Raw genomic sequence first — 14,208 nt, 5'->3', positions numbered from 1 at the left:
AGGTCCCGTTTTTCGTGTTTTTTTGAAGCTTTGATTGTGTTTACAGTGTGCAATATAACGTGTTCATGTTTCGCGTGTAAAAAAACACAGTATTTTTCACACAATTTACTTATCTGTGTACCGCTGTTTTCACTGTCCTCAAAACGGCTTGAAAGATTTCCCTGTTCTATGAAGTCCCTCCTTCAGAAACACGTAACGAGTTCTGATTGTGCCAGCGGTTCCCGTGTTGTGATTCGACAGCAGCTTAGGGCACGCAGAGCGCAGGTTACCGGAAAGGTCACGCCTCTCACCATAACGGGGATGCATGCGCTCAATGATCTCTAAGTACAGCGTCCCTGGGAAAGCCAAACAAAGGTGACTTGACTCCGGGATGAAAATAACAGCGTCTCGACGACATGGCAACAAACAAACTATACGAACGCAACCGAACGCAACACTTCCTATTCTCCACGCGGGAGCAACAAGACCACGCCCCCTTTTTCGCGCGTTCTTGTGGGCGGAGGTTAGTCGACATACTGCTCTACTGACGTAATTAAAGCAGGAAATACCAGGATGTAGTCCTAACCAGCCGTTCGCTGTAGGCTTTGAAAGGGAACTTCTGTTAAATAAAATATCTCGCTTGGCATTGAACTTTGAGCTTTATAATTTTACAGGTATTATAAATGCTCTAACAGCAACATTACACACTAACTAAAGTTTGAAAAATGGGATCACGAAGAACAGGACCTTTAATAGGTTAATACAGTAGATGTTTTCTCCAGGAGTATATAATGGGTTTGGACATTTTAGAGAAATTCTTAATGCATTACAATTTAACTAAACCCCATTAATTTTGTTTGTGAGTGTGTGCGTCTGAGTGTAGTGAACAAGTTCAAACATCCTGTTAAGGTTTCTGATTAGTATTTTTCTTTATAAAAAAAAATTAAAAAAAGATTTATAGATTTATTGTAGCAACCTGTGCACTTTCTGAAGATTTTTTGCACTGTGAATTTGCACTGTCAGTTCTTTTCTTGAATAAAGGATTGGAAATTAATCGTTTTTTTTAATCCGATTCATCGATTAATCGAAGAAATAATCAACAGATTAATCGATTATTAAAATAATCATTAGTTGCAGCCCTAATGATTTGCTGCTCAAGAAACATTTATTATTATTATCAATGTTGAAAACGGTTGCGTAAAACGGTTATTTTAGGATTCTTTGATGAATAGAAAGTTCAAAAGAACAGTATTTATCTGAAACAGAAAGCTTTTGCAACATTGTACTACTGTTCAAAAGTTTTGGGTAATGGAGTAATGATGCTGAAAATTCAGCTTTGAATCACATAAATAAATTGCATTTTAAAATATATTAAAATAGAAAAAAAGTTTTTTTACAATATATATTTCACAATAATACTGTTTTTGCTGTATTTTGGATGAAATAAATGCAGCCTTGGTGAGCAGAAGAGACTTCTTTCAAAAACAATCAAAATAGTACAGTTTCCAAACTTTTGATTGCTAGTGTATATGTTTATACCGCTATTGTGCCTGTTATGTGTTGTTCACTTTCACACTGTTGCTAAAGATGTTACTTTGTACACTCCTCATATTGCAGTCCTACAAAGATGACAGAAAATTGACTCTCAATTGCTGTCCTGCGGCAAAACATGAGGGCAGTTGCTTTTTTAGACCAAACAGCCGTGCATTTTGCTAAATAAAATGATCCTGCCAGAAGAATAGCATGAGAACTTTATTATGTCTGTTCCATCTGTATCATCTCAGTGAGCTTTTTTGAGGGTTTATGGATGCGTATTAAGGTGAAGAGTTTCCCGATGTTTAAGTGTGGATGAGAAACTCTTGGAAAACACTTGAAAATGCTAGTGTGGTGGACGGAGACCCTTTTGAAATGAAAACACCTATAGATGTAGCCTAAATCTGTGGCATTGCTGGGTGACCTACCAATATTCATATACTATGAATATTGTTGGCTCTGTGACAAATTGCTCATGTTTTTCCTGTTGTAAGTCGATTTGGATAAAAGCATCTGCTGAATTCATAAATGTAAATTGCTTTGGGTAGCCTCGCCCACATTGAAATCCCATTAGTCCAAAATCTGGTTCCAAATGTGTATTACACATCAAATATGTGTTCGAACACGGTGGTAATTAAATTTTCACAAAAATGTGATTAATCCCAGAAAATTTAAGTGTAAGATATAAACCCCTTTCACACATTAAACCTGATAAATTACCAGATTGACTTTTCCAGTAAATAGACAAATGTGCTGTCCACACAAGAATCGTCATTCCATCTTTTTACTGGAAAGATACCATTTACACTTTAGTACCAAAATACCAGTAAAAGAAATGAAACGCTGCACTAAATAGAAGCACTTTAATTACACTACCCGTGCAATTTGACTTCTAAATGACAGGCTTAAGGAAAATATCACAGAATGTGTTTTGCTCTTAAAAATGCATAATACTGTAGTTACTATAGTACAGCCATAACCAGGCTATAGTACGAAAAAGTAACTGTAGAGCCACAGCGCTGATGAATATAAAAGAAGGCTTGGTCTTTTGTTTATAACTTGGTGCAATGATCAGATGTCCGTCTAGCGCATGTTTACATAGAAAAACAATTAAAAGCAGCATATCTTATTGTAAGCCTCTCCGACAGAGCTTTATGATTGACCCAAAGCTCTTACATCTGACCTCATAAATGCTCATACTGGTAATCCTGTTTTTTCCCCACACATAGCATCATACTATTCATTTACTAGTAATGTTACAACTGTCTCATACCGGAAATTGCCAGAACTGATTTACGGTGTTTTTGAAAAGGTCCTATTCCCGTGATCTCTAATTAGTCATTTAATGGCAATTTACCCTTACAGAGGCCGTATGTGTAAAAGGGGCTATTCACTGTAATAGGGAAGTGAGAGTTTGGCATATCTTAGGGTCTGTGTCAGAGATGTTTTATTGGCCCCATAATGTATATGTCAGTCGTCTTTTCCGCTTTCTTAGTTTATTTATATATAATTTAAAGGAACTGAATATGAATATATATATATATATTTAACACATACAGACGTATGCGTAACCACTCACACACACATGCACACACAGCTTTTTTCCCCAGTTTTTTTTTTCCAGCATTCTCAATTCATTAAACCATTCGGCTCATGAGAATCATTTGTTTGATAATTGGACTGTTTTGTTGTATGTCACTGCTGTCTGTAGATAAATAGACATTTGCTCTGTGACCTTTGGCCTTCTCAGTTGCTCTGTATGTGCGTGATGTGTTCAGTTTGGGTCAGAGCGGTCACTTTCTGACACCATGCTGGGGTGCAGTAGTGGCTCCTGACTGTAAATTTAAAATCATGTCTATTCTCAAGCATAAAACAAACACAACAGAATTTAAAAAAAGGCTATTTACATTAGAACATTTAAACTAAAGGATTTAGTTTAAATAAGTTGATATGCTACTCCACATTGGAAGAACAGACATGCCAACTAGTTACTGACCTGATGCAGACTAATACACACATAGCGAAGCAGATTGATATCGTCTTGGTCTGGAGCGAGGTTTCCGCTAGCTAATGTGAAAATAAGCGAGGCAGTCTGAAATCTGCCCCATTGGTTCTCAAAGAGAGTGCGCTGCAGTTCCATTTTTCACCACAGATTTTCATTGGAAAATTGTGGGACGCTGTAGTGCTGGGGAGGGCTCAGAGACTGGCTTGCCTTGCTCTTGGTATCATTATACATGCCTGTCGAAGCCATACATTAAATTAATATATCCTGCTCATTTTACGACTTAAAATCCTTAAAATATTTGTTGCAGAATGCTGAACACATTTACAATTTAGCACTGATTCAGTTTATATAGAGGTCTATATTTTGGATGAATATTTTGCCCCACCTACCCTTATACAGACGAGCCAAGGCTGCTGGGACTAGAAATCAAAAAATAAAAAGCCTAAAGGGGTCAGTGGGAGTTGACGCGCACACTCATATGGCCCATATAAAAACACACACTCAGATACTCGTGACCCCCATGGTGTGGTGTTCATTGGAAGTGTGTGCCCAAGTGTGAAAGCTAAAACAATGTGTTGATTTCTAAACTTGTTTGATGTCTCTGCTAGCTGCTAACTTTTTATGAACCGTTATTCGTGTGTTTGACAAAAAAATTATGGTATTGGAAACCTTTTATCACAGAGATATTTCATCACAAAATAAAAATTGACCATTTACTCGCCTTCATATTGATCCAAACATGTATAATTAAATCTTTATGTATAATTTATTCTGTGCAAAAATGAATGTTGTTTTAAAGAATATTTTGATTTCCTTCTCTATGAAATGCAAGCATAAATATATTGTATATTTATACTCTCACTGAATTTAATAGGTCTCCGGAAGGTGTTGAAGGACCGCCCCCTGCCCTCCCACCCAAACAGTCCCGGAAGAACCTGAGCCAGCTTATACTGTCCCACTCCCAACAGGACTTGGACAACCACATCAACGAAATGTACGATGTCCCCATAGCAACAGACAAGGCCATGGTAAGAATACATCCACTGACTCACTCGACCCAGACTGTCTTTGTGCTGCTTTGTTGTTCCTTTTTCCAAAGTTGGCATTAATAGTCCAGCGTCCCTCCCTGCTATGGTACGCCGCTGATGTGGTTGCGCTCTCAAAAAGTTATAAAGCACTTGGTGGTTTGGTGCATGCAGTTCCTTGCACATAAATAATTTTCACTGCCTCAGTGTGAGTTGATATTTCAAATGTTTTAGTTTTTATCTATATCTATTAAGAGGCAGTGTTTGTGAAAACTAATAGTAATAATGCATTTTATGTATGGAGTATTTTTCATTCTTTCAGTATACAATATTAAACAAAATATACATTAATATAGGCGAAAAAAGCTTTAAAAATAAATGCAGTGACTAAAAGGGTTACACTGTTTTATTCAAAAGCTAACTAAGATGTCTTCAGAAGCTGTTGTGATCGCTTGGAACTTGTCTAATTTCAGTTGGTAAGATTTTCCAGATTTTGGGGGCATAATGGTTTATAAGCCGTCAGAGATCAGAATTAAGATGCCTTATGTCAGTGTCCCAATAAAATAGCTCAAACAATGATTTGAAACCTCCTTGAACTGACAGTCAGAAATGTATGAAGGTGCCATGTCATACATTGCTTTAAAAAGCAGCTAGAATCCTGTACATAATGGAAATCAATGCAAATTTGATAAAACAAGTGCAATGTGCTGTTTTAAATTGGTTGAAAACTTCAACATTGAAAAAGTCATGCAAATATTGACATTATTGTATTTTTTTCTCAAATGTTTAGCCCAATGGAGTCATTCCTCATGACAATCTTGTCCTGATCAAAATGAAACCGGATGAGAACGGGAGATTTGGGTTTAATGTGAAGGTAAAATGCTCAGCATATGTAATTTACTGTTGATGATTTAATGAGTCAATTGCCTCTTAGAAATCACCCCTCTGTCTCTCTCTCTCTCTCCCCCTCTCCTTTTTAGGGTGGCTCTGATCAGAAGATGCCCATTATTGTGTCTCGAGTAGCGCCTGGAACATCGGTATGTTTAATAGGCTGTTTATTGATGTAAATACTTTAGCATTACCTTTTATAGGGCAGCTGGGATTAAAGCTGAAGACAATAATGACAGATTAATTGAAGAGTGACCTCTATAGGATTAGCAGTGAACTGCCCTGTGTGTCAATGTTTGATTGATGCCTGTGTTGAAGGATTTATGCTACTTTCCATTTAAAATTGCTTATAGAGTTTTCCAATATGATATTTGAACAATCCAAATGAAGCATTAAAGGGATAGTTCACCCCAAAATGAAAATTACCCCATGATTTACTCACCCTCAAACCATCCTAGGTGTAAATGACATTCTTCTTTCAAACAAATTCAGTCAGAGTTATATAAAAGAAAAATGTCCTGGCTCTTCCGAGCTTTATAATGGCAGTGAACGGCAGCCCAAAATTTGAAGTCGAAAAAAGTGCATCCATCTATTATAAAAGTAATCCACATGGCTCCGGGGGGTTAATAAAGGACTGCTGAAGCAAATTGATGTGTTCGTGTAAGAAAAATATCCATATTTAACATGTTATACAGTAAAATATCTAGCCTCTGCCAGACGGCCTTCCATTCAACTTAAGAAAAAAGCGTAACTGACGCAGTGTATGACGTTGGATGTAGTGTAGGCGTGAGGTGTTAAACTTTCTGCGTAAATTGAATACGGAAGGCTGTCTGACTGAAGCTAGATATTTTACTTGATAAAATTAAAATTAAAATTTTTGGGTGAACTATCCCTTTAAGACCTCATTTGTCATCTAACAACAAGTACTTTGAATTTCATAATTTTCTGTCTGTCTCCTCTCCAGGCTGATTTGTGTGTGCCTCGACTGAACGAGGGAGATCAGGTTGTGCTGATCAACGGTCGAGATATTGCAGAGCACAGCCATGATCAGGTGGTCATGTTCATCAAGGCCAGCTGTGAGAACCATTCCGGGGAGCTCATCCTGTTGGTGCGGCCCAATGGTGAGCACTCACCTGATTAATAAGCAAACCTTTTGCTGCCTTCAAGTCAAATTCAAGTTGAAATGACTTCACTACCATTCAAATGTTAGGGGTCTGTATGATTTGTGTTGTTTTTAAAAGAAGTCTCTCATACTCACCGAGGCTGCATTCATTATATTTTGAAATTTTAATTTAAAATGGCTAATTTTACTATGTTAATATATTTTAATAAAATGTAATTTAATCCTGTTATGGCTGATTCCGTTCAGAGAAATTTCTTATTATTTCTTAAATATTTTGCTGCTTGATATTTTTTGTGGAAACTGGTAATATTTTTATAGGATTCTTGGTAACACTTTACAATATGGTTTCATTAGTTAACATTTGTTAACTGCTTTAGTTGACATGAACTAAGAATAAACAATACTTCTAATTTCAACATTAACTAAAACATTATCAAAATCAAATGTTGTATTTGTTAACATTAGTTTATTCACTGTGAACTAACATGAACAATCAATGAACAGCTGGATTTATATTGACTAACATTAACAAAGATTAATAAATACTGTAACAAATGTATTGATCACGGTAAGTTCATGTTAGTTAATACATTAACTAATGTTAACAAATGAGACCTTTATTGTAAAGTGTTTCTTTGTTGAATAGAAATAATTCTTTGATTAATAGAAAGTTCAAAAGAGCAGCATTCATTTTTTAATACATATTTTTTTCTGAACAATGTACTCACTTTTCAATTCATCCTTGCTGAATAAAAGTGTTAATTTCTTTTTAAAAAGTCTTACTGTCTCCAAACTTTTGAATGGTGCACATGAACAACTTTACAATTATGTAAATACTAAGGAGAGCTAGTTATTTATTTATTTATTTATTTATTTATTTATTTATTTATTTATTTATTTATTTATTTATTTATTTATTTATTGAAACCTCTTTTGGGGCGTGATGATTAAAGGTGCAGTGTGTAATATTTATGAGGATCTATTGACACAAATGCAATATATAATATACATAACATAACTATGCTTACAGTGGTGTATAAAGACCTTACATAATGAACCGTTATGTTTTTATTACCTTAGAATGAGCCATTTCTATCTACATACACAGCGGGTTCCCTTACAGTGAAGTCTCCATTTTGCGCCGCCATGTTTCTACAGTATCCCTAAACGGACAAAATGCTCTACAGAGCACTAGCTACTCTCTGCTGTCTCAGACGATGATATCTTTGTCCTGTGTTGGCCACTGTAGCTTCTCTATGTGCTTCGAAAGGGAGGGGTGAGCGGTAGGCGTTGCAATTCGCAACCGCTAGATGCCGCTAAAATTTACACAGTGCACCTTTAAAGAATCATGGAATTAGTTGTACACATCCATTTTACTTTGACCAAAATTACTTTAAATGCACACATTATAATTACGATTTCCAAACTTAAGACAGCCTTTGATTTGATTCATTTATTTGTTGGGGAAAAAATATTTCCAGTTCTTTACACCTTGTGGACTTAGCTGCCATCACAATAACTGTTTCTCCGTATGTAGCTATCTATGATGTAGTTGAGGAGAAACTGGAGACAGAGCCTGATTTTCAGTACATCCCAGAAAAATCTCCCACAGACCCATCACAGCTGGACCAGGATGCCTGGAGGGACTCGATGCTGCAGTTAAAGGAGGGACTCAACAATGATACTATACTAGCCCATTTTGATGTGAGTTAAACTGATTCTTTTTTTCACTTATTCTTTTGAGTTCTAATTAAGTTCATGTTTTTACTTCCTTTTTTTGTTGCAGAAAATCCAGAAAATCTTTTGTTCTCCTCAGGCAAAAAGCAGTTCAAGTTCATATGCTATTGTTTATCTAAATTGCTCATTTACAGAATGCTTTGAAATCCACAGCAATCAGGGTTATTCAGGATGTGGGTATATCAAAAGAACGTCCTATTACTTCCTGTCTTTTCATCAGGCACCCAAAAATTTTAGTTTGATGTTCCCCCCAGGGCATCAAAGATATGGGTGACTTTGTTTTTTCAGTAGAACACCAATGAAGATTTTTAACTCAAACCGTTGCAGTCTGTCAATAGTATAATGCATGTGAATGGTAACAAAATCTGTAAAAAAAAAAAAACATGCACAGACAAATCCAAATTAAACCCTGCGGCTTGTGACGACACATTGATGTCTTAAGACACAAAACTATCGGTTTGTGCGAGAAACCGAATTTGTATATAATTTTTTACCTCTAATACACCACTATGTTCAACAGCCTTTAGTGTGCTCTCACTTCCGGTGAGTGAGGTCTGTACACGATCTGGCTTGCTTAAACTACGCCAGATCGTGTACAGACCTCACACACCTCACAAACTGATCGTTTCGTGTCTTAAGACATCAATGTGTCATTTGTTTGTGCATGTTTTTTTTTTACTCTCATAGATTTTGTTACCATTCACATGCATTATACGACTGACAGACTGCAACGATTAGAGTTAAAAATCTTAATTTGTGTTCTACTGAAGAAACAAAGTCACCTTTATCTTTGATACCCTGGGGGTAAGCAGATCAACATCAAATAAAAATGTTTGGGTGAACTATCCCTTTAAGACCTGTTCACACCAAGAACGATAACTATAAAGATAACCATATTAGCATCCACACGACCAGCGGATAATATCGTTCTGTTTATTCTAAGTGCATGCTTGTCTGTCACTTTAAATGCTTGAGCTTATTACAGCAGGATGGATTCTGATTGCCTGTCAATGTTTTTATCGTTCATCAGCTGAATAAAATCGTTCTGAAAGTGATTCCAATGATATTGTTTCTCTGCGTCGATATCGTTTTAGTTGTGGTGTGAACTCTGCTTTTCTTTAATATTGAGAACGATTTTTAGAACTATATCTTTATTGTTATCTTTATAGTTATCGCCCTTGGTGTGAACAGTGAGACATGTTTCTATAACACCTGTCATCAAGCCCCTGCAGGATTTAAGATACTAGTGCTGCAGTCCAGAAACATAAATTATTTATTAAACTTTCCCGCCACAAATAAAATAGGCTACTCTGTTATGACCAGATTTACTGTCAAAATAAGATAGGATGCATGCTTTTTTGCTCATTGTGCATTTATGTGGTCATGCATGGATTTACGCACAAAGCACCGGGTGGAATGTGTCCTTGAAGTGATACATTATTGAAATGCTTGGATTATAGGAGTAAGGGGTCATTCACACACAATGTCTTTTTGCATTCCACTGCACTTCCTTTCTATTGATTTTATATGTAAACTTTGACCATTACACTTGCGTCTATTGCAGCTACTCGTGCAAGACTGTTCTAAAAACAGCAGCGCTCAAGTTTAAACTTTCACTAAAGAAGTTGTTTTTTATTTTACTGATTTTATTCCACTACCCAGCGTCTTGTGTTTTAAATGCAAAAACGTGTACTTTGTGAATGACCCCTAATATGACTCTAATATCAGGCACAATACTACCATATTTCTATAGTGACTGCCCACAGTTTTGTGAAGGAAAATTTGATATATGAAATTTCTGGTCTAATACGTAAAAGTTGTAAGGAAGGCATGAATACTGAAGGTCATACTTAAAGGGTTAGTACGCACAAAAATGTAATTCTGTCACCCTCATGTCGTTCCAAACTTGTAAGACCTTCATTCATCTTAGGAACACAAATTAAGATATTTTTGATGAAATCCGAGAGCTTTCTGACCCCACATAGACTGCAACGTAATCACCATTTTCAAGGTCCAGAAAGGTAGTAAAGACATCATTAAAATAGTCCATGTGACTACAGTGGTTCAACCTTAATGTTATGAAGCGACGAGAATACTTTTTCTGTGCAAACCCCCCCAAAAATAACAACTTTATTCACCAAATTCCTCTCTTCAGTGTCAGTCTCTGACGCTGTTCACGTTGTAAACACAGTGCAACGCTTCCGGGTTCTATATCAGAACGCCGGCTCAGTATTGGCTGGTTCCTGCGTCAGCACCACACACATGCGTCATAGAGACTGACACAGAAGAGAAGAAAATTGTTGAATAAAGACGTTATGTGTTTATTCTTTTGTGTCCATTTAATGAGTTTTCGTTCATTGGGATTTTTATAGACTGACTGTTTTTGTTTTGTTTTAAAGCAAATGTATCGGAAAAGGCCTGGAATGACAATGTCATGTGCCAAATTACCTCAGAATATTTCCAAAAACCGCTACAGAGACATCTCACCTTGTGAGTATTGCTGCATGCCGTTCCTTTATACTGATAACCAGTGGAAGTGATAAACAGTTTATCCGTTTTTGTTGTTTTCTTGTCAGATGATGCTACTAGAGTCATCTTGAAAGGCACAGATGACTACATCAATGCAAATTACATCAATGTGAGTAGCTCAGAATTATTTTATTATCTCGCTGCAAACTCAAACACCCAGCGAAAGATGGATTGTGATTAATAGGCTCTCATAATTTTCTGTCATGTTTGCAGATGGAAATCCCTGCCTCCCGTCTCATAAACCGCTATATCGCCTGCCAGGGGCCACTGCCCAACACGTGCCCGGATTTCTGGCAGATGACATGGGAGCAGGGCTCCTCTATGGTAGTCATGCTTACTACTCAGGTTGAACGAGGACGTGTATGTATACCTCTTGATGTTTGACATTTAATTTTGAGGTGTCTTTTCTTAAAACTTTTGAGCTAACTTCATTCAAACCCTTTCTACCACAGGTGAAGTGCCATCAGTACTGGCCGAACCCCTCAGGTAGCGCTACATACGGCGGCTTTCAGGTTTCCTGCCAGACTGAGGAGGGAAACTCTGCTTTCTTGGTTCGAGATATGACTCTTACTCACATTGAGGTGAGTGTATCACAAAAAATACTTTGTCAGTATTATTTTGACTTAAACCATGTAGTGCTGCGGTTCCTAATAAAGTTACCAAATTGGTGTTTGATTTACTTGCTTAAAGGGATGGTTCATCCAAAAAAATAATAATTACTCACCCTCGTGTCATTCCAAACCTGTATGGCTTTCTGTCTTCTTTGGAACACAAAAAAAGATATTTTGAAGAAAGTTGGTAACCAAACAGTTTTGGTGCCCATTGACTTCCAGGCGGAAAAAAAGACGTTTCTCAAAATGTATTCTTTTGTGTTCCACAGAAGAAATAAATTAACAACATGAGAGTGAGTAAATGTTGACATAATTTAATTTTTTAGGTGAACTATCAGTTTACACCAATGTTTATTATGCATTAGGCACTTGGCAAATGTTAATATTGAACTCGGGGATCTTGTTTACAATGTATTATTTTTCCATGATGGCATTTATAACCATGTCATTTTGTGTTTGCTGTTCTGTTGTTTGTGCTGTTAGAGTGAGGAAAGCAGGGAATTGACCCAAATCCAGTACCTGGCATGGCCCGATCACGGTGTACCAGATGACTCAACGGACTTCCTGGATTTCGTTGCTCTGGTCCGGAATAAACGAGCTGGGAAGGACGAGCCCGTTGTGGTCCACTGCAGGTAATTAATATATCTATATCATAAACTAGTTTCTAAATGTACTTATCTGAAGAGAATTACAGTGTAATCAAGTTTTTCCTTCCTCTCTCCCTATGCTGTGTCCAGTGCTGGGATTGGCCGGACCGGAGTTCTCATCACCATGGAGACGGCAATGTGTCTGATGGAGTGCAGTCAGCCGGTGTATCCGTTAGACATTGTGAGAACCATGCGTGATCAGAGGGCCATGATGATTCAAACGCCTGTAAGTTCCGCCCACCCTCTCTTGTCCTGTCATATCCACCATCAGTCATCCATTGGGAGTTTATCGTTGGCTTTCTGTCTTCATTTGCTGGAAAGTGGCTGAACACTGCACAGCCAATGATGGCATGTTAAATAAACAACAACAAAAAATCTTTTGAGGTGATCACATTTAAAATGCAGCTACAGGCCGTGATGTTTTCACATATAATGTGAAGAAGAGTGTAGCAGGGGGTCTTGTCTAGGCTGGGACTCCCAGAGCTGGAAACGATGATGCAGCTGTGATTTCAACGTGATGCTTTAATGAGGCCTGTCTGCCCAGAGGCTGCTGACCATGAGACAACACTAATTAGACAGCAGGAAGAAGAAAGGGCTGATGCTCAGTAAAAACTCTTCTTTTTCATTAATGGTGTTGCTAAGGCTGCTTTTACACTGGCACAAAAAAAATGATTTTTTTTTACTCACATCTGACATCGGAATACACACGTGTAAACACAAAAATCCGCATGAGATCCGATATTTTTTCTCAGCCACTTCTAAATGTGGTTTTAAATCAGATACATATCCTATATCTGGATATCCCACCTACGTCTAAACACAAATATAAGATTCTCCGTTGAGTTCCAAGCAACCACAAGGCGAGGGCGACACATATGCCCGAAAAGATAGCTTTTTATGTTTTATTATGAAGCTTAGCAGATGTGCCTGTATGCACTCGCTTGCAGCTTTTTTTTATTGAGGTGGGAACTTTATAAAGGAAAGAAATTGCTTGCACACGGAAACATTCAGGAGCTGGTTTTCAACCTCTGTTTCGTGAGTTTTAGAAGTAAAACAGCTTAACTACTGAAAGCTACATTATTTCTCAGCAAGGATTTGATAACTTTGCTGTAAATATAAACCAACAAGCTTCTCTATTAGGCTACTCTCTCTCTCTCTCTCTCTCTATAAAATAACAAACGGAAATTACCATAATTTTTCGGTCTATATCTGTTCGGTCAGATTTTGTGCTGCGATATAGGAAATAGGACCAAAGGAAATGAATGGGAAATCCATGACCGCTGTTATCTTGTCCATGCTGGTAAATAATCATGGCCACCTGACATGAATTACATAAATATAAACTACCCTACTAACTATTAATAAGCAGTAATTAGTTTAGAGTTTATTGAGGCAAAAGTTATAGTAAATAGTTAGTTAATAGTGAGAATTGGACCCTAATCTAAAGCGTGACCATAAATAATTTTAATAGCACAGCATTCAAAACCAGAGGGCCTACCATGTGCATAGTAAAGTGATCACCAACAATCACTTTGGGTTGGAATTAATGTAAACACGTATATTATATCAGATAACAGTTGTGTCTAAAGTGAATGTAAACAGGCGGGCCAAAAAATCAGATATGGTCAAAAAATCGGATCTGTGCATTAAGACTTGCAGTGTAAATGCAGCCTTTGGCATCACTATTTCTATTGCGCATACACTACTGTTTAAACATTTGTGGTCAGGAAGATTTTTTACAATTATTAATTCTGTTCAGCAAGGATACATTAAATTGATCAAACACGAGGGTATAGAATTGCATTATTACTGAAAATATATTTCAAATAAATGTTGGACTTTTGAACTTTTTTGGGGGGATGGGGGGGATATATCAGTTTCCACAAAAATATTAAGCAGCACAACCATTTTCTACATTGCATCATAATAAGAAATGTTTCTTGAGCACCAAATCAGCATATTAGAATGATTACTGAAGGATCATGTGACAATGTAGACTGGATTTATGGCTGCTGAAAAATTAGGAATTTCTTTTAAAATGTATTAAAATAGAAAACTTTTTAAGTTACAATTTTAAGTTGTAATAATATGAATATACGGCAAATATTACTTTTTTCTGCATTTATTTTTA

General features: G+C 36.9%; 1 protein-coding gene across 2 annotated transcripts in view; it reads left to right on the top strand.

The window, feature by feature from the left end:
• Positions 1 to 14,208, top strand: part of ptpn4a (protein tyrosine phosphatase non-receptor type 4a) — a 61,589-nt gene that overhangs the window by 43,887 nt on the left and 3,494 nt on the right. The window contains exons 16-26 of one of the 2 annotated variants that reach the window (XM_079821594.1): positions 4,392 to 4,545; positions 5,333 to 5,416; positions 5,523 to 5,579; positions 6,395 to 6,551; positions 8,091 to 8,257; positions 10,690 to 10,780; positions 10,867 to 10,928; positions 11,033 to 11,179; positions 11,272 to 11,400; positions 11,914 to 12,062; positions 12,168 to 12,303. In XM_079821594.1, coding sequence (XP_079677720.1) covers positions 4,392 to 4,545; positions 5,333 to 5,416; positions 5,523 to 5,579; positions 6,395 to 6,551; positions 8,091 to 8,257; positions 10,690 to 10,780; positions 10,867 to 10,928; positions 11,033 to 11,179; positions 11,272 to 11,400; positions 11,914 to 12,062; positions 12,168 to 12,303 — 1,333 coding nt within the window. The remainder of the gene's footprint in view (positions 1 to 4,391; positions 4,546 to 5,332; positions 5,417 to 5,522; positions 5,580 to 6,394; positions 6,552 to 8,090; positions 8,258 to 10,689; positions 10,781 to 10,866; positions 10,929 to 11,032; positions 11,180 to 11,271; positions 11,401 to 11,913; positions 12,063 to 12,167; positions 12,304 to 14,208) is intronic. The other variant, XM_079821595.1, reaches the window with a different exon arrangement.

This window comes from Gobio gobio, assembly GCF_949357685.1.
Source record: "Gobio gobio genome assembly, chromosome: 7".
Lineage (NCBI taxonomy): Eukaryota > Metazoa > Chordata > Actinopteri > Cypriniformes > Gobionidae > Gobio > Gobio gobio.
Note: the sequence above shows the minus strand (reverse complement) of the source record. Positions and strands in the feature narration are given on the sequence as shown.